At 59.8% G+C, this 22,549-nt stretch overlaps 3 protein-coding genes across 5 annotated transcripts in view; all 3 read left to right on the forward strand.

Moving 5' to 3' along the window:
• The window catches only part of TIE1 (tyrosine kinase with immunoglobulin like and EGF like domains 1), a 14,110-nt gene extending 7,273 nt beyond the window's left edge, over nucleotides 1–6,837 (forward strand). Inside the window, exons 4-19 of the mRNA XM_027900665.1 lie at nucleotides 28–173; nucleotides 317–461; nucleotides 721–879; nucleotides 1,072–1,209; nucleotides 1,311–1,601; nucleotides 2,599–2,889; nucleotides 3,418–3,611; nucleotides 3,833–4,043; nucleotides 4,197–4,307; nucleotides 4,412–4,602; nucleotides 4,735–4,848; nucleotides 5,004–5,074; nucleotides 5,322–5,362; nucleotides 5,483–5,579; nucleotides 5,831–5,930; nucleotides 6,189–6,837. Coding sequence (XP_027756466.1) covers nucleotides 28–173; nucleotides 317–461; nucleotides 721–879; nucleotides 1,072–1,209; nucleotides 1,311–1,601; nucleotides 2,599–2,889; nucleotides 3,418–3,611; nucleotides 3,833–4,043; nucleotides 4,197–4,307; nucleotides 4,412–4,602; nucleotides 4,735–4,848; nucleotides 5,004–5,074; nucleotides 5,322–5,362; nucleotides 5,483–5,579; nucleotides 5,831–5,930; nucleotides 6,189–6,260 — 2,372 coding nt within the window. The 3' untranslated portion in view covers nucleotides 6,261–6,837. The remainder of the gene's footprint in view (nucleotides 1–27; nucleotides 174–316; nucleotides 462–720; nucleotides 880–1,071; nucleotides 1,210–1,310; nucleotides 1,602–2,598; nucleotides 2,890–3,417; nucleotides 3,612–3,832; nucleotides 4,044–4,196; nucleotides 4,308–4,411; nucleotides 4,603–4,734; nucleotides 4,849–5,003; nucleotides 5,075–5,321; nucleotides 5,363–5,482; nucleotides 5,580–5,830; nucleotides 5,931–6,188) is intronic.
• A 1,791-nt stretch (nucleotides 6,838–8,628) lies between these two features.
• MPL (MPL proto-oncogene, thrombopoietin receptor) lies at nucleotides 8,629–14,208 on the forward strand. Its single transcript, XM_027900681.1, is given in 13 exon segments — nucleotides 8,629–8,746; nucleotides 10,816–10,948; nucleotides 11,285–11,460; nucleotides 11,646–11,911; nucleotides 11,988–12,164; nucleotides 12,167–12,271; nucleotides 12,274–12,434; nucleotides 12,713–12,885; nucleotides 12,999–13,141; nucleotides 13,270–13,429; nucleotides 13,604–13,691; nucleotides 13,811–13,898; nucleotides 13,993–14,208. Coding segments are annotated over 13 exon segments (1,989 nt in total). The 5' UTR covers nucleotides 8,629–8,643.
• A 195-nt stretch (nucleotides 14,209–14,403) lies between these two features.
• On the forward strand, nucleotides 14,404–19,622 carry CDC20 (cell division cycle 20). 3 transcript variants are annotated; one of them, XM_027900669.1, is made up of 11 exons: nucleotides 14,404–14,494; nucleotides 14,864–15,061; nucleotides 15,573–15,718; nucleotides 16,345–16,441; nucleotides 16,898–17,026; nucleotides 17,358–17,554; nucleotides 17,878–17,972; nucleotides 18,306–18,537; nucleotides 18,647–18,772; nucleotides 18,941–19,058; nucleotides 19,358–19,622. In XM_027900669.1, exons 2-11 carry the CDS (start codon nucleotides 14,869–14,871, stop codon nucleotides 19,534–19,536), a joined length of 1,512 nt encoding a protein of 503 aa, XP_027756470.1. In that variant the 5' UTR covers nucleotides 14,404–14,494; nucleotides 14,864–14,868; the 3' UTR covers nucleotides 19,537–19,622. The 3 variants fall into 3 exon arrangements, with proteins under 3 accessions (XP_027756470.1, XP_027756468.1, XP_027756469.1); XM_027900667.1 differs by having other exon boundaries at nucleotides 14,487–14,503; nucleotides 14,865–15,061; XM_027900668.1 differs by lacking the exon at nucleotides 14,404–14,494 and adding an exon at nucleotides 14,500–14,548 and having other exon boundaries at nucleotides 14,865–15,061.
• The last annotated feature ends 2,927 nt before the right edge of the window (nucleotides 19,623–22,549 follow it).

The following is a 22,549-nucleotide window of genomic DNA, read 5'->3' on the forward strand; positions in this document are numbered from 1 at the left end:
GCCCTAACGCTGATTTCTGTGTGCCAGACCGGTTCCCCCAGATCATCCAGCTGGCCTCAGAGCTGGAGTTCAACCTGGGCTCAGAGCCCATCGTCAGCTGCGTGGCCACTGGCAACCCACTGCCCACCAGTGACAGCGTGGAGCTGCGCAAGGCTGACGGCACCGTGCTCAAGGTACCACCCACCTCCATCTCCACAGTGCCAGCTCCCCCAAAATCTCCTCTGTCCCCCAGGGGCTGCTGGACAGCTTCAGGCTGACACTGGGGCTGACCCAGGGGGCTGGGCAGGGGGGCTGACAGCACCCTCGGTGCCCACAGCTCATCAAGGCCATCATCGAGCCGGGACAGATCACCTGCGAGTTCCAGGTGCGGCACCTGAGGAAGGAGGACACGGGGCTCTGGGAATGCCGGGTCTCCACAACCGGGGGCCAGGACAGCCGGAAGGTCAAGGTCAACATCCGAGGTGAGGAAAGGGTGGTGGCAACAAGCAGGATAAGCCAGGGTTGCTGGGGGAGGCTGACAGCACGGTGTGGCAACACCAAACCCCCTGCACTGGACTGGGTGCTTCCCATCATATGCTGCAGTGCCAGCAGACAGGTTTGGGTGGTTATAAAAGGCTTTCCTGACAAAGCTGGAAGGAGTCCAGAGGTGGCAGATGTCTCCACAGTCTGCTCCTCGTTGCTCCCAGTCTCTCCAGTGTCAGTCCTTCCTTCCCCCCGCAGTGCCACCAGTGCCCCTGAGCCCCCCCCGGCTGCTGGCCAAGCAGAGCCGCCAGCTCGTGGTGTCACCCGTGGACTACTTTTCTGGTGACGGACCCATCACCTCCATTAAGCTGTTCTACAAGCCCAAGGATGACAACTCAGCATGGTCATCCATTGTGGGTATGTGTCTGCAGGGCTGGGGGGACACAGGCAGGACCTGTGTGGGAGGTGATGGCTGCCCCAGCCACTGGAGGCCTGGGGTGGGAAGAGGTCTCCACACCAGGCCCCCTGTAGTGATGCTGAGGAGAATGCCAGTGGTAGGGCAGACTGTGGGTCATGGGTGTGGTTTTGATGTGTCCTCTTGGCCAACAGTCGACAACAGCGAGAACATCACCCTCATGAACCTCCGGCCGGTGACTGCCTACATTGTCAGGGTGCAGCTGAGCCGGCCAGGGGCTGGTGGGGAGGGCAGCAAGGGACCTGAAGCCATCATGGTGACTGAGTGCCTTGGTGAGCCTCCATCTCCCTGACCCTGACCCTGACCCTTGCACAGCACAGAGCCTGCAGTCCAAGAGCTGATGTGCCGTGAGGTTTTGCGTTTCTGTTTGCAGAGCCCACGGTCAAGCCTGTGATCGAAGGCTGGTCCATAGAAGAGAAGAACACGCTTCACGTCAACTGGAAGTTGCCAAGTAACCACGAGCCAGCACATGGCTTCATAGTCCACCTCTTCGACTCTGCGAGGCGGCTGGTCTCCGAGAAAAACATCACGTCCATCTCTGTGCTCTCAGCCCGCATTGGAGACCTGGAGTTCAACAAGGAGTATGGGCTGGAGGTGCTGGTGTACCACTGCACCAGCCTGGGGCCGCCCTCTGACCCCTATAAGGTCATGATCAACAGCAAAGGTGGGTCCAGTGGAACACAGGGAATTATTACAGGGAATTACAGAGGTAAATTACTTATAATCGTAGCAGCAACCATCCCCAGGTCTGGCTGCTCCTGTATTCCATCTCTGATAAAACACGAACAGCTCCTTTCCTTGCTAGACCCTTGCAGCCTCCAGCAGCAAGCAGCCCAGAAGCATCCCAAGCTGAACATCACATTCAGGCCATCGCAAGTGACGCTCCCAAACAGATCTGTCCTCTGCACCCTTGCCCAAATCCTGAAGGACCTGTCTATACTTGCAGCCTTCACAACACCCCGTAGCAACACAAGTCCCTCGATATAATTATCCTTTGCATGAAAAAAAAATATTTCCCTTTGGTTCACTTTAACCCTGCTGCCAGGTAGTTTTGCTGGGTGGTCCCTGGGGCCTGGGGAGCCCTGCAGTCCCACTTGTGGGCACACACACACATCCACACAGCCCCCCACGTTGGTGGGAGACTCTGGGAAGGTGGAGCATCAGCCTGACCAAGATCTCTGGTGACCAGGGGAGAAGGCATGCAGGGGGCCTTTGGTGAGGCTTGGCACCGGCTGGTACACGTTGAGAGGACTGGTAGGCGTCAGGCTTGAGGGATGTGAGATTTCCTCTGCTCCCTGTTTGTAAGAGCTTTGTATGATTTGGGGATTTGGGGTTAGGGGTGTGAACAAGCAAGAGAAGACTCAGAGGAGGTGGTGGGAAGGCAGAGTATGAGGGAGGGATGAACTAAAAAACCATCACAAGGGCTAGTCGATACAGAGGCATGTAGCTTGATGGTCTCTGAAGCTGGGAGCATTTGGAAGTGCAGTCCTGCTCCACTGTTGTTCCTGGGGAGCAGTTCCACCTCCTCCAAGCAGGGGTTAAGGGTCCCTGGAGGTCCCTCAAACCTGGCCCAGCTTTGGTTGCCATTGCCATCCACAGGGTCCTCACAGCAGCGCCAGGAGACCTGTCCTGGGCCTGACTCTCTGCTCTCCCTGTCCCAGGGCCCTCTGCCCCACGGTTGCTCTCGGCAGAGTCCGTGTCCGACGCCGCTGTCAGGCTGTCCTGGCAGGTCCCTGAGTACCCCAACGGGGGCATCACCAAGTACATCGTGGAGCTGCAGCAGGTGGGGGGCACCGGCGAACCCCAGTGGATCGACACCGACAGCGGCGCCGAAACCACCAAGGTCATTGGGGGCCTCAACGCCAGCACCAGCTACCAGTTCCGTGTCCGTGCCAACTCCCACGTCCCGGGGGAATGGAGCCAGCCCGTGAAAGCCAAGACCCTGGGAGATGGTGAGAGGAGTGTCCCAGCAGGCAGGAGGCTCACAGCTCTGCTGCAGCTGGGGCTCAGAATCTGGGCCAGCAAAGAACGATTGAGATGCTTGCGGTGACCTCTCAGAGTGGCTCTGAAGCAGCAGACCGAGCCCAAAACTCTCGTGGGTGTCCAGAAAACCTGTTCCTCCTAGTCCTGGTGGGACAGGGGCAGCATGGTGACAGCATGGCACCCACAGGGTGGCTCTGCCCTGGCCAGAGGGTGATGTGGAGCAAGGGGCTAGAGGAGCAGAGCAGACCTGGATGGGAGGAGGTGGTGGCTGGGTCCAAAGCTGGTTGAAGGTGCAGAAATCAGTGGTTCAGAGGCAGGGCTCGGGCAGTGACACCCTCTCCCCTGTGCCACTGTGGCAGCAGGGGCTCAGGATGCGATTGTGGTATCTTCATGGCGTGGCTGGGTGTTGGAAGATGTCTGCTTTGGTGCTTGGCCACTCGTGCAGGCTGGGCAGGGCTCGACCCGGGACCACAACCCTCCATCCCTCCTTTTGGCAGGAGCGCTGAGCGTGCCGCCCAGCCTGGGCAGCCAGAGCACTGAGCAGGCAGGAATAGACCAGCAGCTGCTCTTGGCCATCGTTGGCTCCGTGTCTGTCACCTGCCTCACCATCCTCTTTGCTCTCCTGGCTCTTTTCCTCATCAAGAAGAATTTTTTCCACCGGCGCCGCACCTTTACGTACCAGTCTGGCTCGGTGAGTGCCGCCTGCCCCGCCAGGACCGTGTCCCCCGCTCCCCACGTCCCAGCCCAGCCCAGGTCACGCTCCGTAGCCTCCAGTCCGGATGCAGCCAGACCTCACTTCCACACTGAGAGGGTGCGGAGCCCACCCTTGCCCAGCACTCCTGCCCTGCCGGGACTGCCGCGTGGGCAGAGGGGTGCCCGGGGCCTCTAACCTCACCCACTCCCCTCTGCCAGGGGGAAGAGACCATCCTGCAGTTCAACTCGGGGACACTGACCCTGACACGCCGGCCCAAGCCGCAGCCTGAGCCGCTCAGCTACCCCATCCTGGAGTGGGAAGACATCAAGTTTGAGGACATGATCGGAGAGGGCAACTTTGGGCAGGTCATCAGGGCCATGATCAAAAAGGATGGCCTGAAAATGAACGCAGCCATCAAGATGCTGAAAGGTGAGTGTCAGGGGAGACGAGCAGGACAGGCTGAGGGATGCAGGTGCGTCCTGGGCCATATTCATGCTGAGTAGAGTCAGGAGTCACTTGCAGAGAAGCAGAGGAAGGGTGCTTGTTGCAGGCCTGAGGTGTCTGTCCCTTCTTTGCTTCCAGAGTTTGCTTCAGAGAATGACCATCGGGACTTTGCTGGGGAGCTGGAGGTGCTGTGCAAACTGGGCCACCACCCCAACATCATCAACTTGCTGGGTGCCTGCGAGAACAAGGGTGAGGGCTGTCCCCCTCTCCCCAGCCCCACGGCCTCTGCCCAAGCTCTGTATTCCTCTTTTCTGAGGAGAGCCCCAGTAGCCCAACCTCCTTCTGCCCCTCAGGCTACCTGTACATCGCCATTGAGTACGCCCCCTACGGAAACCTCCTCGACTTCCTCCGCAAAAGCCGAGTCTTGGAGACAGACCCAGCCTTTGCCAAGGAGCACGGCACTGCCTCCACACTCACCTCCCAGCAGCTCCTCCAGTTTGCTTCAGATGTGGCCAAGGGGATGCAGTACCTGAGCGAGAAGCAGGTACATCCCCAGCAAGCCCTTCAGAGCATCCTTCCCCTGCCCCCGGGGGGGGGGCTCCCCATCAGGGTGTGAGGTCCCTGGGGCCAGCAGGAGGGAGCATGTGGCTCCTGGCTGACTGCTGGCCCCTTTCAGTTCATTCACAGGGACTTGGCAGCGAGAAACATCCTGGTGGGAGAAAACCTGGCCTCCAAGATTGCTGACTTTGGCCTCTCTAGAGGGGAGGAAGTCTATGTGAAGAAGACAATGGTGAGGCAGGAGTGAAGCATCTCCATGGGGTCTGCACCATGGTATGGTGGGCAGGACACCCACCACCAGTGTGAAGGACCTACCCTTCTGGGACCAGCTGCCCTCCATCTACAGGGCATCCCCCCACCCCTGACAGTCTTCCTCTGCTTCCCCAGGGCCGTCTGCCAGTTCGCTGGATGGCCATCGAGTCCCTGAACTACAGCGTGTACACCACCAAGAGCGACGTGTAAGTCCTGCGGGCGGGAGCACCGGGGCTGGGCTGTGGCTGGGGCTCCTCCTTCCCTCCCTGGCACATTTAACCTGGCAGTGCTATTGCTCTGGGTGCTGAAAGGGCAGGAGGTGATGCTGATGCATCTCCCTGGGGAGCTGCTGGCTCAGCCCAAGCCCTGGCTGTCCCTTCCACCCTGGGCTTTGCCCTGTGCCCATCCGTGGGGCTCAACTGCGCACTGTCACAGCCTCATCTGCCCTTTCAGGTGGTCATTCGGCGTCCTGCTCTGGGAGATCGTCAGCTTGGGTAAGACTTCTCTCTGTCCCCCTGCCTCCACTCGGGTCCCTGTAGGTCTGGTCCTCCTGGAGCCCTGGAGGGGACACCCTGGGGACCGTCCCCACCTCATCTGTGTGTCTCTGGCTGCAGGGGGGACACCGTACTGCGGGATGACATGTGCCGAGCTCTACGAGAAGCTGCCCCAGGGCTACCGCATGGAGAAGCCGCGTAACTGCGACGACGAGGTGTAAGTGGGCAAAGCCTCAGCTGATGGTGGCACCCACGTCCCCCTGACCCCCCTGCCCCCCGGGGCTCCCGCCGCCTTGCAGTAGCTTCTGCCTGGTTCCCTCTGAATTGTGTGGTGAGCTGGGGGCTCACATCCCAAAAGCCCTTCCCAGGCTTTAGTGTTCCGCCTGCTTCCCCCCATCTCCCACAGAGAGCTTTTCTTTCCCCTCTGCCCCTGGGCACACTGAGCCACCCACAACTCTCTGCCCCCAGGTACGAGCTGATGCGGCAGTGCTGGCGCGACCGCCCCTACGAGCGCCCACCCTTCGCCCAGATCTCCATGCAGCTCATCCGCATGCTGGAGGCCAGGAAGGTGAGTGGTGGCAGATGCTCATCCTGTTCCAGGGCTGTCCACATGCTGGAGCATGCCTTGGGCTTGAGGAGGGGTCAGCCAGCAGCAGAACCTGTGTGACCCCCACCACGCGTGGTGGTAACCCCAGCATCGCTTTTTGGGTGTGGGGAGCCCTCTTGCCTTCCCCCTCAGGGCACAGTGCCTGTGAGTGTGCCAGTGGGGACGGGAGGTAGGTGGGGGCGGTGTCACAAATGGCTCCTAACTGGTGTTCCCCCACAGGCCTACGTGAACATGGCCCTGTTTGAGAACTTCACCTATGCGGGGATCGATGCCACGGCTGAGGAGGCGTGAGGCTGCGCTGGCACCGTGCAGAGGGGTGATGCTGGCACCAGCCTGCAGGGACAGTGCTGTGGGGACAATGGGCTGCTCATCCCCCTCCAGGGCCAAGTGGCCAAATGCTGGTGCCCCTTCCAAGAGCACCTTCCCTGCAGCAGGACTCTGCCATCCCCTCCTCCCTGGCTGCCCACGCAGCATGTGCTGGCCACACTGCCGTGGCATCAGGCACCGACACAGCCCCACGCTGCTGGGGGACACGCTGTGGTGGCCCCCAAGGACAAGCAGCAGCACGGTGCTTGCAGCAGAGTGGGCAGGAGAGGGGCTCTCAGGAGCCTGAGCCCATGGACACAAATGCTCAAGCTCTGAGGCAAGAGGGGGAAGCAGCAACCCAGCATCTGCCCACCCTGCAACTCTCAGTGTGCTCTGGGCCTAAAGTGGTGCCAGCAGGGCTGTGAGCATTACTGACGGCGTGGGATGGGGCCACCCTGGTGGGTGCAAAGGGATGGCTTTGGCTGTGCACAGCCTCCAGCTCTGCAGTGACCCTTTGGAGGTGTCAGCTCTGCCTTACAGACAATAAACATCATGCAACGGGCAGCTGGATCCAGGGGAGTGGTGGTGAGCTCTGCCCTGCTGACAACACTGTGGAACAGGATACGGGGCCCCAGTGGTCTGCTGCTGTGGTGGGCACTCCTCGGAAACCTGTCCCCCCTGGAGTCCTCTGATGATGCCCAGGAAAGGCCATGATCTCATCATGCCATGGAGATGGGTTTTCTTATGATCCAGCGGAGATCTTCACTCCCATACACAATTTAAGATTTGGTCCTGTCCCGAGGGATATGGAGAACAGACTGTGTCCTTCCTTTGCGCAGCTGCCTCTTGCATGCTTGGAAATTGTTCCTGCAGTTTCCCCTTGGTTGGCCGCTCCTCACAGGGGGTGGCCCCGCTCCTCTGGCTGGCCCCACTGGGGCTGTGCAGCTCCACAGCCTTCCTACCCTGCCCAGCACTGCGCTGAGCAATCAGTGACTTCCCATGTCTTGAAAGGGCCCGCTGTGTTGGACCAGCCTGTCACAACACGGGGTGATTGTCGTGGATCAGCCGGGCTCTGCACTGACCCTCCCACGGGAGTGCCTGTCCCAGGCTGTGGTCCCTCAGCTGCACTGCTGCTGTTTGTTACACTGACACTGGGTGGGCTTCACCTCTCTTGGCTTCAGCTTGCTCAGCCCTGGGCATGCCATCCAGCTGCCCCACTGTCTGTCCTCTGCAGTCCTGTGAGAAGCAAGAGTGGCTCCTGCAGTGCACAGTGACCCAGCCAGAGGCAGGAGCATTTGCATTTGCCCTTCTGGGCAAGAGTCTTTTATCCCCAGAAGGTCTTTGAACCCTGTCAACACCGTTCTGATGATTTTCCATTCTGGCCTCCTGTGCTCTTTGGTGTCAAATGCAGCTGTTAGTGAACAGCCTCTCTGCCCCATCCCTGAGGTCCCCAGTGAAGCAGTGATGGGGACTGGGCCCTCACAGCCAGCCTGACAAGTGCCACTGCCCCTGCGCCTCCTCTGCTCCCCGCTGGGCATGCTGTCTGAGGCAGTGTCACTAGTCCTGCTTGCACCAAGGTCCTTCTGCTTGTTGCCTCCCTGATGGCACAGCCCCGCACCCAGATGGAAAAGGAAGTGGGGCTGATTTGGCAAAATTTGGCTGTGGCAGATTGGTGCTGGCTGCTCAGTGGCTTCTTGTGCCCTGGATGGTGCCCCACAGGCTGTGCTACTGTGCTGTGCCCTGGCAGAGTGGGAGACCCTCTGACCACCCGTGCCAGGCAGCAGTGGTGGATTGGATCCTGAGCGTGGCTGCAGGACCCCCCCAGGGTGGCTCTGCCTCTGCACCAGCACCACCAGCAACTGTGTGGGCTCTGCCAGTCCCCCCGTGCCTGCAGCTCTCCTCCCGGCACAGCCACAGGGACGATGCCAGGGGCAGAGCAGACCCAGGGCACAGCGGTGCCAGGTGGCACAGGACAGGATGGAGCCAGAGCAGTGACCCTTCGGAGGGTCCCACATGGCAGCAGCCCCCGACAGCCTGCCCTGCCCCACACGGGGGCCTCCCTGGTTTCTCCGGGGTTGTTTTTCTTCCTACCCCAGCCTCCCGGCCACAAGGGCAGGACATGCCCCTATCTGATAGGAGCAGTCTCCCTTGGCACTGCGGCTGGCGGCACAGGGGCTGCGGCGTGGTGGTTTCAGGCACAGGGAAGTGCTGGCGATGAGGTGGGGGGAGCCCCCCAGCCAGGCTTCCTGAGCTGCACAGCCACCACTTCCCAGATAAAAAAGTACTGCCTGGAGGAGCCACGGCAGCTCCCCGGGCGCTGGGAAGGGCCGAGAACGGCACGTGTGGCCCCCGGCACAGGGGTTGCAGGATGGCAGCTTGCCTGTGCTGGGGCTGGCTGCTCTCGCTGATCCCGGCCATCCTGCTCAGCCTCCGCAGCCCACCGTCAGCGCCCGAGCCAGTGACATCCCAAGGTAGGTCCTTGGGGATATCTCCTCCCCCTAAGGATGGGCTAGAGAAGAGCTGGCATGTCAGGTGCCGGCAGTGAGCACCTCACAGCAGCCAAAATCTGTGGGATTGGGAAGGGGCATCCCAAGGGGGGTGTGGGGGGGGTGTTCGGGGTGGGCAGTGGAGTGCCCTTCTCACCTGTGGGACACCCTGAGGTGCTTGGAGTAAAGGAACATCCCTGCTCTCTGCAAGCAGGATTTGGCAGCCCTAGAGCCTCTTGGGGATGTCAGGCTGGTGCTCCCAGTCCTGCACAGGCAGCAGAGGGGCTCCCTGCTCATCAGATGTTCTTGGAGTTTTGATATGATGAGGGTTTGAGGGAAATTCAAGTTAACATCTCATGGTTCAGCCCTGCACCACGAGTAATGCAGTGGCACTGCCAGGCTAATCCCAGTGCTCTCACACCAGCCTTGCCAGGATCTCGCCCTGCCAAGCATCCTCCACCTGGCCCCAGCCTGGCTGACTGCACCTGGCAGAGCCACTTCATGACTTGGTCACATTTCAGGGCTGGTCATGCTTTCTTTGAGCTCCTCTTTAGCCCCCTTAACACCCTCTGTAGCACCATTAAGAAGCATTAACTGAACAAAATCCTGTTGATCTCCTGCTCATCTCTCCAGACCCACCCCGAGTGTCTGGTCAGGGTGGGCTTCAGAGCACATTTGGAGTCACCCCCATAGGGACAGTGGGAGGAGGGTCAGGGTTGGGCTCATCCTCTCTGCCCCCAGGCTCTGTGACATCGCTGTGCCCTGAGCACTGCCCAAGCACGGCTGGGGTGGGCTGCAGAGCTGGGTGGCCACTATGCTCAGGACATGGCCTATCTGCAGCAAAGATGCTCTGGTAGCCCACAGGGCCAGTGTTGGCCTCCCATCAGTGCCATGGGTCCCTGTGCCACTCAGCTGCTGAGACCTGGCCACCTTATCCCCTGGTGCTCCGAGCTGGGGGGAACCTGGAGCCAGCATGAGGCCTGGGGTGGGAAATGGGTGGGAAATGGTGGGCAAACAGGGAAGAACAGATGGGGAGGGTGGCTGTGGGGGAGATGGGACAATGGGAGAGGGGGAGGAAGGCAACACAAGGCTGGGAAATGAGGAACAGGGCTGAGGGAGTGAGAACAAGACCAGGGACAGGGAGAGCAGAAGGACACCAAGAAGGTGGCAGGGACATTTGGGGGCTGTCACTTATTCTTGGCCCAGGGTGGGCTCAACTGGCAGCGTAGAGGGTGCACAGCAGAGAACAGATACTCTCAGCACATGGAACAGAGCCAGGCACTGGCAGGGGGCTTGTTGGGTCAGCTCCTGGGGAAGGCAGTACATGCCAGAAGGAAGAAGAGGAGGAAGAGGGCTTGGACAGGTCTCAGGGCAGAGGCAGAGGGGGAGAAGGGAGTGCTGGAGCAGTTCTGTGGGTAGCAAGACCACCCCTGTGCATCACACATCTGCATCTGGGGGCTGTCTCCTTTTCCATGACAACAGGGGCAGGTACCCATGTGACAGCAAAGCCACCAGTGCTTGGGACAGAAATCCTGCGGGATGCAGAGAAATCCCCAGCCCCTAGCAGTCCCTGGGCTGGGGTTTGGGCATCCCCCCCTGCTCAGGACCACACATCCCCATGCCAGCCCCGAGGCCCTTTCCCTCTCCCTGCTCCTCCTTATCTCACTTCCGCGCACCTTCCGGCACGAGCAGGGCAGGGGTGCTTCCCCCTGATCGCCGGGCCCTGAGCCCCCCTCCGACCGCAGGGCTATTTCGGGATGTTTGTTTGTCCTGAAGGACCCCCCGTACTGAGGAGAGGGGGGGGGGGGAGGGGCGGGGAAGCCCTGCCAAGGCCAGGACCCCAGGCCAGCCAGCAGCCAGCACGAGTGCCGTGTCCCTCCCCACCGTGCCAAGCTAGGGGGGCACCTGTGCCAGGGCCATGCCCAGGCTGCCCCGGGTGCCGACACAGCCTGGCCTCAGGGGCGAGCTGGCCAGGGGGCATGGGGCAGGAGGGTGGAGGTGGGATGGGGATGGGTTTGTGCCCAGGGGCTCCTTCATGCCCACACTCCTCCCAGACGCTGCACTGCTGGCAGGGGTGTCCGAGGACATCCTCTGTTTCTCCCGCTCCTTCGAGGACCTCACCTGCTTCTGGGACGAGGAGGAGGAGGCAACGAGTGGGATGTGCCACTTTTACTACTGGTACAGCAGGTAGGAGGTGGTGGGGACACAGCCCAGCCTCCCCCTTGCCTGCACGGAGAACAGCAGGGTCGGGGTGCCACAGCAATCTGTGCCATCCCAGTGGCTCCCAGCTGCAAGGAGAGATGATGGAGAGCCCACGGGAGCTACACAGCAGCCACTGCACACCCTGCAGCAGGGCTGTCCCTCGGTGCCATGGGGACGGTGTCCTGCAGTGGGTGGTGGCACAGGAAAGGAGCCGGTGACACTGAGGTCTCTCGGTGCTGTGCCCCACATCCCCTTTCCTCCAGATTGGCCCGAGGCAGGAGGCATATGAGTTGCTGCAAGACCCCGCTCTCCATTCCTCAGGGACATGCCCACGGCGTGCATGGTCTCTGCGTGGCACCGAGGGGCTGGTGGGAAGCGGCATGTCTGCGTCTTCCCCAGCCAGGACGTGCGGCTCTTCACCCAGCTCCACCTCCGCGTCCTGGATGCCGCCACAAACCACACAAAATACTGGCGGGAGCTCAGCGTGGACGCGGTGGGTGAGTCCCTCTTGCCGGGTAACACCCTGTGCCACCAGGACAGCCCCCAGCCCTTCTGCTGGCCACGGGGGCTGACAACACCCTGTGCCTCGCGTGCTGGGCACAGAGACAGCCCGGGGGGGACCAGGGGTTGCCCAGGTAGGGGCTGCAGCAGGAGGGCAAACATGCTGGCACGTCCCCCGCAGGTCTCATCGCCCCTCCAGTGAACATCTCGGCCCGCTGGGCTGGGGCTGCGGGACAGCTCTGCGTGTCGTGGCAGCCGCCGCTCGCCGACTACCCGAACTTCTTCCTCTACGAGGTGCAGTGCTGCCCTGCCAGCTCCCCGGGGATGCCCTGCAGCACCGCATGGAACCCCAGTGGGGAGCACCCTGAGGACCCCTCCATCCAGTCATCCGTCAGCACCCAAACACCCAGGGCAGGGGCAGCCACAGCCTCCCCAGGAGTGGGGCAGGTACATAGAGGGGCCAGGGATGGGCAGGGGGATTTGGGGGCTGCGCTTGCTCCTCAGCCTGGCCCCTCTCCCGCAGGGGCTGGTCCAGGCCAACACCTGGGTGGTGCTCCGGGACCTGCGGCCGGGGGTGAGGTACCACATCCAGGTGCGCAGCAAGCCCGACGGCACCTCCATGGATGGCGTCTGGGGGCCCTGGTCGCAGGCAGTGGCTGCGGAGACGCCCCGCTCCTCCGGTGAGCAGCCACCCCCTCTGCCGGCAGGAACAGCGGGGAGGCACCCGCGTCTCGGGCTGCGAGGGGTGGGGGTCCTGGGGAAGGCGAGGTGCGGCACCCAAGTTTTAGGGGGCCAAGGGGAAGCAGCCTCCCCTCCCTGCCCTGGCTCTCGCCTGCCCAGGAGACATCGGGCTGCGCTGCAGCACCCCTGACCTGCGGAACGTGCGCTGCGAGTGGACCTGGGACCCCGCAGAGCCCCGCAGCTCCCACCAGCTCTTCTACCGGCCACCTCCAAGCGGGGCTGGCACACGGTAAGGGGCATGGTGGGCATGTGGCACTCGGGCAGGCACATCCCAGGGACCACTGGTCCTGCTGTGTCCCATCATCCCACACTGTGCCGCCTGCCCATGCCCTGCTCTGTCCTGCCCTGCCACCATCAACCTTGTACCTCCCCACCACCTCTCCTGGACACGCTGCACCTCTGACTACAGGCAGCAGTAGCTCTCCTAGGCAAGTGCAGGAGGAGCAAGGCTGTAGTGGCTGTGGGGATGCCATGGTGGGACTGACTGGTTCCCCACTCCTCTCGCAGGGAAGCTGCATGGCAGCAGTGCGAGGAGCTGAGAGTGGGGGCACAGGGCACCCACACGTGTACCTTCCAGCCCAGGGCTGACAGTGCCATCTCTGTCCTGGTGAACATCACCCGGACCCAGATGCCACCCACGCTCAGCTTCTTCAAGGAGCCCTTCTGGCTGCACCAGGCTGGTGAGTCTCAGTGCCACCACGGCCACTGCCCTCGTCCATGCCCAACTCAGGGGACGCAGCGTGCCATGTCCCATTCCGTGGCAGCGACACATCCCCGTCCCCAACACCAACAGTGCTCACAGACGCCCCGCAGCTCGTGCAGGCGACAGTGTCGCAGGGCCGCCTGAGCCTGCAGTGGCTCCCGCCCCTGGAGGTGCTGGCAGAGCAGATGGACTACCAGGTCCGCTATGCTGTGGAGAACAGCCAGGACTGGAAGGTAAGGCCTGGCCAGGGCACCCCGAGCAGCCCTGCTGACCTCCGCTGCCAACACACGGCCTGCACGGGGTCAGGCAGGATGGCCCCACACCCCTCTGGCCATCCCACAGCGGTCAAGCCTCTCTGCAGGTCCTGCAGGTTCCACAGGCAGCCAGGAAAGAAGTCCTGGACCTCCGGCCGGGCACCCGCTACCAGGCCCAGGTGCGGGCCCAGCCCAGCGGGCCGTGGTACCAGGGCAGCTGGAGCGCCTGGTCCAAGCCTGTCGTGGTTGATGCCATGGCCGATGCAGGTGAGGGACAGGGCAGGGGTGGGGGCTGCAGCCAGAGGAGCCACGTGGGGCAGGAGATGGACAGTGCTGGAAATGGGATGGGGAGCACCAGGCAGAGGGTGACAGGGCTGCAAAGGACTCAGAGGTGGCAGGGCTGGGAAGGGCTACAGCTCCAGCGTTCCTCCCCCGATGCAGGCTGGATCATCCCCAGCGTTACGGTGGTGCCGCTGCTCTTCACTGCAGTGCTCCTGGGGCTGCGGTGCACCTTCCCCTCCCTCTACAGGTAAGGGCTGTGCCAGGGGCAGGCAGAGGGTCCAGCACCAGGCCTGGGCACGCTGCAGGGGGGCGTCAGAGCATCCCAAGGCTGGGGTTTGCCTTCGATGTCCCCTTCCCTGTACCCAGCAACGTGAAGCAGAAACTCTGGCCGCCCGTACCTGACCTGCACCGTGCCCTGGGCAGCTTCCTCCAGGAGAGCGGCAAGCACAGCCAGGTGAGGGGCTGGGGCAGGGCTGAGCCCCGCCGGGGGCAGCTCGAAGGGCAGTTGGAAGGGCAGCCCCCACCGCGCCCGCTCCGTGTCCCCCCAGGCCAGCGCCTTCGACAAGCAGCCGCCGGAGGAGGCCGTGCTGCCCTGCCTGCTGGAGGTGCTGCCCGGCCCGCGGGGCGAGGCGGGCCCGCCGCCGGAGCACGCTGGAGGCCGCCTGCCGAGCACCGACATCGCCAACCAGTCCTACCTGCTCATGAGCGGCTGGGACCCGCGAGGGACCGCGGCCACCCCCGCTCCCACCCCCGCCCCGCCATAAACGCGCGACCCTACACAAACAACCCGCCTGCTGCTCCTTTCGTCGCCCCGCCCCCGAGCCCGTTCGCCCCGCCCCCTGAGCGCCATCGCTCCGCCTCCCTCGCGCGATGGCTCCGCCCCCTATGCCCGCCCCCCCCAACGGCCCAGCCAATGGCGTTGCGGCGCGCGGCCGTCGCCAGGCAGCGCGCGGCCGTTGGGTTTGAAGCGACCAACCGGGGCCGCGTCCGCGCGCGCTTTAAAATGCCGCGGCGCGGGCGGGGCCGGAGAGCGGCGGCGGCAGCGGCGGCGCGGAGGCGGTGAGGGAGCGCAGCGGCCGGGGGGCTGCCCGGGGCATGGCTGTGGGGATGGGGTCACCGAGGAACGGGCGAGGGGAGGGAGGGGATGTCCGTTAGCAGAAAGAGCCCCGAGGAGCGGCTGGAGGGGGTGTCGGGGGAGATGGAAAGGGCCCCGAGGAGCGGATGGAGGGGGGGTCGGGGGTATGGAAAAGGGCCCCGAGCAGCGATCGGGGAGAGCCGCGGGGGGTGTCCCGGTGGTGGGGAGGGCCCGTCGGAGCGGGCTGCAGCCCGGGAAGGGTCCCGATGGTGCGGAGGGCCTGTCGGAGCGGGCTGCAGCCCGGGAGGGGTCCCGGTGGGCCCGGCTGATGCCGCCCGCCCGCAGGACCATGGCGCAGTTCCTGTTCGAGGCGGACCTGCAGGGGCTGCTCAAGCTGGACACGCCGATCCCGAACGCGCCGCCGGCGCGGTGGCAGCGCAAGGCCAAGGAGAGCGGCCCCGGGCCCAGCCCCCTCGGCGTGTCGCCCATGAAGCCGGCCAATCGCTCCCACAGCTCCAGCAAGACGCCGTCCAAGACACCCGGTGAGCGGCGGCCGAGGCCAGGTGGGCGAGTCCGGGCTGCTTGCCCGTAGCCACGAGGCTGTGGGCTGTGCCGCGTACCCTCGGCGGCTGGTGGGTCAGCAGGGGATGGGCTGGACTGGACTGTGCTGCCCGGTTGCTGAGCTCCGGGGCTGAGTGAACTGCTGATCCCTCTGCTGAGCCTTGGTGGCACAGCTGTGTGTCGGGACAAGTGTGGGCAGGACTGTCAGCTGACAGCTTTCCTTGGTGGAACTGTTTTGTATTCTTCCCCCTTACCTGTGATCTCTGGAACTGTTGAGCTAGACCCAACTTGTCTCCTGGCAGTCCCTAACAGGAGCTTGGGGGCAGGGTGGGAGATATCAGCTGTGACTGAATGGCACGAGGTCTGAGGGTCCTGCTGCTCTGGAACTTGAATGGTGGGTGTGATGTGGGAGCGTGCTGGGTTTGCTCTTGTGAAAGCTTTAATACAGGCTGTTAAAAAGCTGTGAGACAATATTTATGTATGTAAATGCAGGGAAATCTGGATCCAAAATCCAGAGCACCCCAACAAGGGCCGGAGGGGATCGCTACATTCCCAACCGCAGCACGATGCAGATGGACATGGCAAGTTTCCTCCTAACCAAAGAGAATGACCCTGCTGAGGAATCCCCTACCAAGAAGGTGAGCACGTTGCCAAGGCACAGTTGCCTCAACAACCACTTCCAAACAGTTAATCCTTCCTGCTCATTTACAGAAAAGTAAACTGTAGTTTCTATGCAGTGGGCACATGTGGCCATGTCTACTTCCAGCTCTGGGCTTCAGGGGCCTGGCATGAGATGGAAGCTGTAGAGCCTGTCGCTTGCTCTAGCCTATGCTGCTTCTGGTAGCAAAATTCAGCTTTTGGCTAACGAGGCTTTAAAATATAGCAGGCTGCAAAAATGCAAAGCTGCGGGCCTATGCACAGTAAAACTGCTGGTGGTAGCTATTCTAGGACAATGTCTACATGGGGAGCAATTCTGGAATGTTTTATGCTGTGTTTCTGAAATCTGTTTATGAAGCATTTGGTCCCTTGGGGCTATGGCTTTTCCCACTGGCAGTGACACTGAATTTGCCCCTGTATGAAAATGTGAGCAGGACAGTGTGCCAATGTTTGAGGGAAAACTACTTTGACCTGCCTGTGGCTGACTCTTGCAGCACTGTTTGTACACCTCCTGATTCTGGGAGAAGGGGGCTTAGGTGTCTGTTTTAACTGCAGTGTGGGCTTTGTGTTTCAAATGCCCTGCACTGAGAGTGGTTTGTCCCTGTAGGAGCAACAGAAAGCCTGGGCAGTGAATCTGAATGGCTTTGATGTAGAAGAGGCAAAGATCCTCCGCCTGAGTGGAAAGCCACAGTACGCTCCAGAAGGTATGACACAGAATCCATGTGAGTGGAATCAACCGGGGAGCTCTGGTCAGGGGAACCTCCTAAGGTTGAGGGGTAGCAGAGCAGTTATAGTGAATTTATTTAGGAAAGCTGAAATAACTGCCAGCTGCTCACATACACTGGAGGCAACAAACCTTCCTGGGGTCTGCAAGAGCTTCAAACTCTCTGCTATGCACTTCCTAGCTGAACTGTAACTAAACATAATGGGATACAAAAAACCAAGTGTTTCTTAAACTCATTTCTGTGACTAAAGAAAGCGTAGCTCACCCTGGTTCAGCAGTTCCTACTGCCAAAGGTGCTTAGCACACTGCACTTTTGTGAGTGGATCTCTTCTCTTAGGACTTCATTTTCACTGAAGGGAATTCCTAATTGGGTGAGCAGCACCAGGTTGGAAGGAAACAGTAATTCAGGTCAACAAATCTGTCCCTCTGCACACAGGCTATCAGAATAACCTAAAAGTGCTCTACAGTCAGAAAATGACACCTGGATCCAGCAGGAAGAACAGCAGATATGTTCCCTCCATGCCAGACCGGATCCTGGATGCACCGGAGATCCGCAATGACTACTGTAAGTAGGCTGCAGTGTGGAGTGCTGGGCATCAGCAACATTCTGCCCTGGAGTGCAGTTCCTAGGACAGTGTAACTGGGCTGTTTATGTTATTTTATGCACCCAGACTGGCACAGAGTCACTTCTGGAGCGCTCCTGTGTAGCCTCATAGGAACAGTGGTCCAAAGTGCTGTGTAGGCGACCTGTATCAGGGTTACCTGACCCCACTAGCTGCCCCTTAGTTGTGCACACACACAGCTGATGCAGGGGGAAGACCTGGCATCAGCACTGGTGAAGGGCAAGGCTCTCCAGGTAAGCATAGTGTGACCTGTGTTGCTCTTCCAAATTCTAGATCTGAATCTCATTGACTGGAGCTCCCGGAACTTCCTGGCAGTGGCTCTGGACAACTCTGTTTATCTGTGGAATGATGTCACTGGGGAGATTATCCAGCTGCTGCAGATAGAGCATCCAGATGTTTATGTTTCCTCTTTGTCATGGATTAAAGAAGGAAACTACCTTGCTGTTGGCACAAGTAATGCTGAGGTTCAGGTGAGTGCAGGAGTAAAATTAAATGTGTTGTCCAGGGGTTGATGGAGCTGTGGGGCATGGGGACAAAGGTTTGGCTAGCACAGGAAGGATGTAATGCACCCAGCTTTTCCTGCCTGGTTATGGGGTAGAATTGTCCACAGCATGCAAGGCAGAGTTTGGTTTGGGGCTTTTCTGGATACCTAGACTTATCTTCTGTACCATAGGCATGAGATGCAAATTTTCTCTGCTCCCATACTGAGAAGGCTGAATGCCAGGTTCCTAAGGCACGGCAACGGGGCTGGGTTTCCTCATCCTCTGGAGAACTTATTGCTTTGCCTCCCTAGCTATGGGATGTTCAGCAGCAGAAGCGCCTCCGAAACATGACCAGCCATTGTGCCCGCGTGGGATCCCTCAGCTGGAACAGCTACATCCTCTCCAGGTAAAGCAGGGGGTGGGTGGCTCAAGGACAGTGTTCACTTGTTGCAGATTCCTATCCCTAGATCTGTGAGTAGTGTGGGTTAGGGATGGCAGAGAGGAGTTTCTCCCCTGATTTGGGCTTCTTACTCAGCCGTGCTGTTGGGTCTTCTGTCTTGCCCCTTGTTCTGAAGCTGTGAAGAGCTTGTGTGGCTGCTTCACTCACACCAACAGACCGGGGATGTGGTAGCACTGGTTGAAATCCAGTGGCAGGTACGACAGTCTTGCAACACCACAGAAATGGATTTGGGTGAAAATGTGTCAGCCTGACCGCACAAGCCTTTTCTTCTCTCCCCAGCGGGGCACGGACCGGCCACATCCACCACCACGACGTCCGCGTGGCCGAGCACCACGTGGCCACACTTGCTGGCCACACGCAGGAGGTGTGCGGGCTCGAGTGGTCCCTCGACGGCCGCTACCTGGCCAGTGGGGGCAATGACAACCTGGTGAACGTCTGGCCATGCAGCCAGGGGAGCGGTGGAGACATCACTCCTGTGCAGACCTTCACGCAGCACCAGGGCGCTGTCAAGGTGAGCGCGGGGCAGCGCTGGGCACACGTGGGTGGGCAAGGCAGAGTGCAGCGCTGGCTGTGCCTGGGTGGCCTCCTGCATTGTCGTAGAACGAACTCCTCTCTCCCAGGCTGTGGCGTGGTGCCCGTGGCAGATGAACGTTCTGGCCACCGGAGGTGGGACAAGCGACAGACATATCCGCATCTGGAACGTGTGTTCTGGCGCCTGCCTCAGTACTGTGGATGCCCATTCCCAGGTGAGATGTGAATTATCAGCTTGGAGCACACACCTTCTGGCAGCACACCTACACAGTTGCTGGCTCCTGAGGCCCAGAGGCATGGGAAAGGAGGGCTCCATGCTCAGCTGTGGCTGGTGAGTATCAGCACAAGCAGCTTGTCTTACCTGTGTTACTGCCTCTTCTCAGGTCTGTTCTATCCTGTGGTCAACAAACTACAAGGAGTTCGTTTCGGGCCATGGCTTTGCACAGAATCAGCTGGTTATATGGAAGTATCCATCCATGACCAAGGTTGCAGAGCTGCAAGGTAGGCTGGGCCCCTTTGCCTGGGGAAGGGAGTGGCTGCTAGAGGCTGAAGGCAGATGCAATCCTTGGTTTGAGCCTGCAGCGTCACTGCTGCAGGATGGTATGCAGGGGCATGCTGCTGGAGAGAGGGATGCCCACAGGCTGCTGGAAGAAACACTTTTTCTCCAAATGCATGCCTAGGGTCTGATTGGTGCTGCCACAGCACAGTGGGGGGACAGCTCTGCAAGCTGGGGGGACTCAGGGGGACACCCAGGAGTAAATAAATGCACACGGGGTGACTGCACAACTCCTCCTCCTCAGGTCATACTGCCAGAATCTTAAACTTGACTATGAGCCCTGATGGTACTACAGTGGCCTCAGCAGCTGCTGATGAAACACTGAGGCTCTGGCGCTGTTTTGAGATGGACCCCATAAAGAAGAAGGAGAAAGAGAAGGCAAACAGTGCCAAAACCAGCATTATTCACCAGAGCATCCGTTGAGAGCACAGGGTTGTTGTGGGGAGGGGGGGTATTTTGGTTTACATGCTGTACAGTATTTTAAATGTTAATAAAGTGCTTTAACTTGACTCTTTTTTATGGAATCTGATGGGAGAAAAAGCCATGGCTCCCAGAACCCTCCTCCCTGTGGTTTGGGATCTGGGCAAAGGGTGGAGCCCTTGTTCTTTAGGGCCTGCCTGTTCACAGGCAGACCAAGCCTAGCACAGCCCTGCAGTCCCAGGATAAGGATGCTGTGCACTGGCTGTGTTTCTCTCTCTGTCCCAGCTAAGGTATGTATGTCACCTGCCCCATCTTGATGCTGACCACAAGCACAGCAGCTCCCCTCTTTCCACCCCTACAGCAGTGTTGAAAGGAAAGAGCTCTAACCTGCCTCAGTGATCCACTGCTGAGCTGGACCATGCCTAAGGCAGGGCCCTCTGCCCAGCCAGAGCCTGGTTTGGTGCCAGCTGGGGTGGGGAAGAGCAAGGCTCAGTGAAAGCACGGTATGGCTGTGGCCCCAGCTTCTGTTGTGCCCTGTCTCATGACTCTGGATCTGCAGTGCTCACCTACTCCAGAGCTGTAATTGTGCACTCTAGTTTGTCTTGTTCCACACTGGCTGCTTATGGTGCTGGAGTAGAATAGCTGCTTCTGCAGTGGTTTAGTACTGAAGTTAAGAGCCAGTTGCTATTAGAAAAAAAAAAGGGGGGGGAGGAGGGGCTGGAAACATAGAGTAACAGCTGTAATCACCCCAAAGGCCAGAGAGGGGCTGGCAATGGCGTAAAGCCTGATGCAAAACAAAGGGTTAGTTTACATTGCCACAGCCAGCCTGGATGGCGTGCAAGAGACTCACAAAGGACCACCAACTCTGTGTGCAGCCCCTAGTCACGTATTCTTCCAGCAGCCCTGATCTCTGTCCTCCCCTCTGGTTGAGGGGAAGCCCTGGTGCCAAGCTGGGGCTGGCATGCAGGGAAGCAGGTACCAGGGCTCAGCTAACATTTGTTGGAGCTTGACTCCCCTGCACTTAGAAAAATGCATTTTTTTTCCAGGCTGAGTTATGCTGGTGCGAGTTGCAGGGAACGTATTTGAGCCTTTACCTGAGCAGGAGCCAGCACGGCCACGCTGCTCTGCTTGTTGGAGCCACAGTGTCTGAGGCTGTGGGGCTGCAGCAGACCCATCAGGCCTGTCCTTCAGCTGCACCAGCACAGCCAGGGGCTGCTGGGGACACTGTGCAGCTGATTAGCACCTTGGCCTGTGCAAAGCAGCTCCACAAAGCCTGTGCCTCCCATCAGCCTGTGATTAGCTGAGGGTGGATTATTAACTGCTTTCACCTTCCCCTCAGCACAGTACCCTGCTGTACCTGGCACCAGCTCTGTCTCCAGAGCTTTAGGCAGCTGGAACCTTCAAAGGTGGGCATGGCTTGTGCCAAGGCCTTTGAGGTTGCACCGCACGCCGATATGGGGAGGAGGCAGTTTCAAAAAACAGCCTGCAGCAGCTGAGCCCAGCACCTTCCCAGCAGCACTGCTGGTGCATCCCTGCTTGGCCACCTGGGGAAGGTCACAGGAGGTCCAAGGAAGACGCTCTCCTTTGCCTTCGCACACAGATCCCAGGGCAGCAGCTGTGTCTAAGGGGGAAGCAGGGACCCAGAGGTTGGACTCCTCTCCAGAGCTGTGCTGCTGTTGTGGAAGCTCTGTCCCACACCCCTGCACTTCGGTGCTGGGAGTTAGCACAGACTTGCCCTGTAGCCCTACAGCTGATTAAGCCCTCCCACGGTTCCTGAGTGGAAGGAAGGCTTTATATGCCCAAAAGCTGTTGTAATTTTTTCACTTGCTGTAAGAGCAGCTCAGCTTTCTCAGACATGCAATACAGGCTCCTTCTCCTTAGCACATACCCCACTCCCTGAAGCTGTGCATTGCACAGCCCTTGAAGATCCTCTCAGCGTTACTAGAGCATAATGGTATTGCAATCTCTTTGGCCCATACTGGTCCTGCTGCCCCGGAGTGAGGAGGAGCAGAGGAAGGAGCTGGGCACTGATCCAGCAGGCCCAGTAAACACAACCCTATAAGGTGTGAATTCAGTTCACAGCATGACAGCATATTAATTACCAAGTGCCATGGCCAGCCCATAGAAGAGCACAGCTAACAGGAACAATTGGAGGAAGGGAGAGCAGAGCCACATGGAGGGAACAGCCCATTCTAAAATACCAAGCATAAGTAGTTTAAAGTATTGTTACTATTTTGGGCAAAAGCAAAGACAGTCCTTGTCTTTGCCAAGAGCCAACTGGAGAATAGAAGGAGGCTTGACAGGAAAAGGTCCATCCCAGCTGGACCATCAACGACAGCTCCTGAAGTGGTGACCTCTGAGCACTGAACTAACGTTACACACCACTTCAACACGGACCAGAACAAGCTTTCGTGCAAGTCCTTGTTCGCAGAGAAGCAGCAACACTGGGAGAACACCACACAGTGCAGCAGCCAAATCCCAGTTTACGGCTTCACACATACAAGGGCACTGAGGCCTGTAAAACAGGGTGATGCCATGTGCAGTTCAGGCATATTAGTCACACCAGTTCAGGTCAGTTGAAGATGCTTTCCTACACGCTTCAGAGCACGGCCTTGAGGTGTACGGCAGCCCAGGAAAGATCAGCAGAGCTTCCTCTCACACCAAGCCCTGCTCCAGGGCTTTGGCTGGACATCCACTAAAGCCCTCCCACCCAACAGCCAAGCCCACAGTGAAACTCAGCGTCTGGAGGCCGCTGCTCTAACACGTTCCAGCCAGCCACAAGCTGCCCAGCCAGAACCCACTCCTCTTCCCAGGCCTGAGTCAGCACCCAGGTTGCCCTCTGTGCCCAGGAGGGCCCCACTCACAGGGTGATGGGAAGGCAGCCCAGCACCCCAACAGCACTGAAGGGACACCTGAATGAGACAACAGTGGAGAAAACAGAGCCCAGCCAGGCGGGATGCACTTCTGCAGCAAGAGTAAGGCAGCAACAATATAACCCTCCCTCTGACCACCCTGA

This window comes from Empidonax traillii, unplaced genomic scaffold (assembly GCF_003031625.1).
Source record: "Empidonax traillii isolate 1590-97213 ecotype Southwest subspecies unplaced genomic scaffold, ASM303162v1 scaffold745:size721762, whole genome shotgun sequence".
Lineage (NCBI taxonomy): Eukaryota > Metazoa > Chordata > Aves > Passeriformes > Tyrannidae > Empidonax > Empidonax traillii.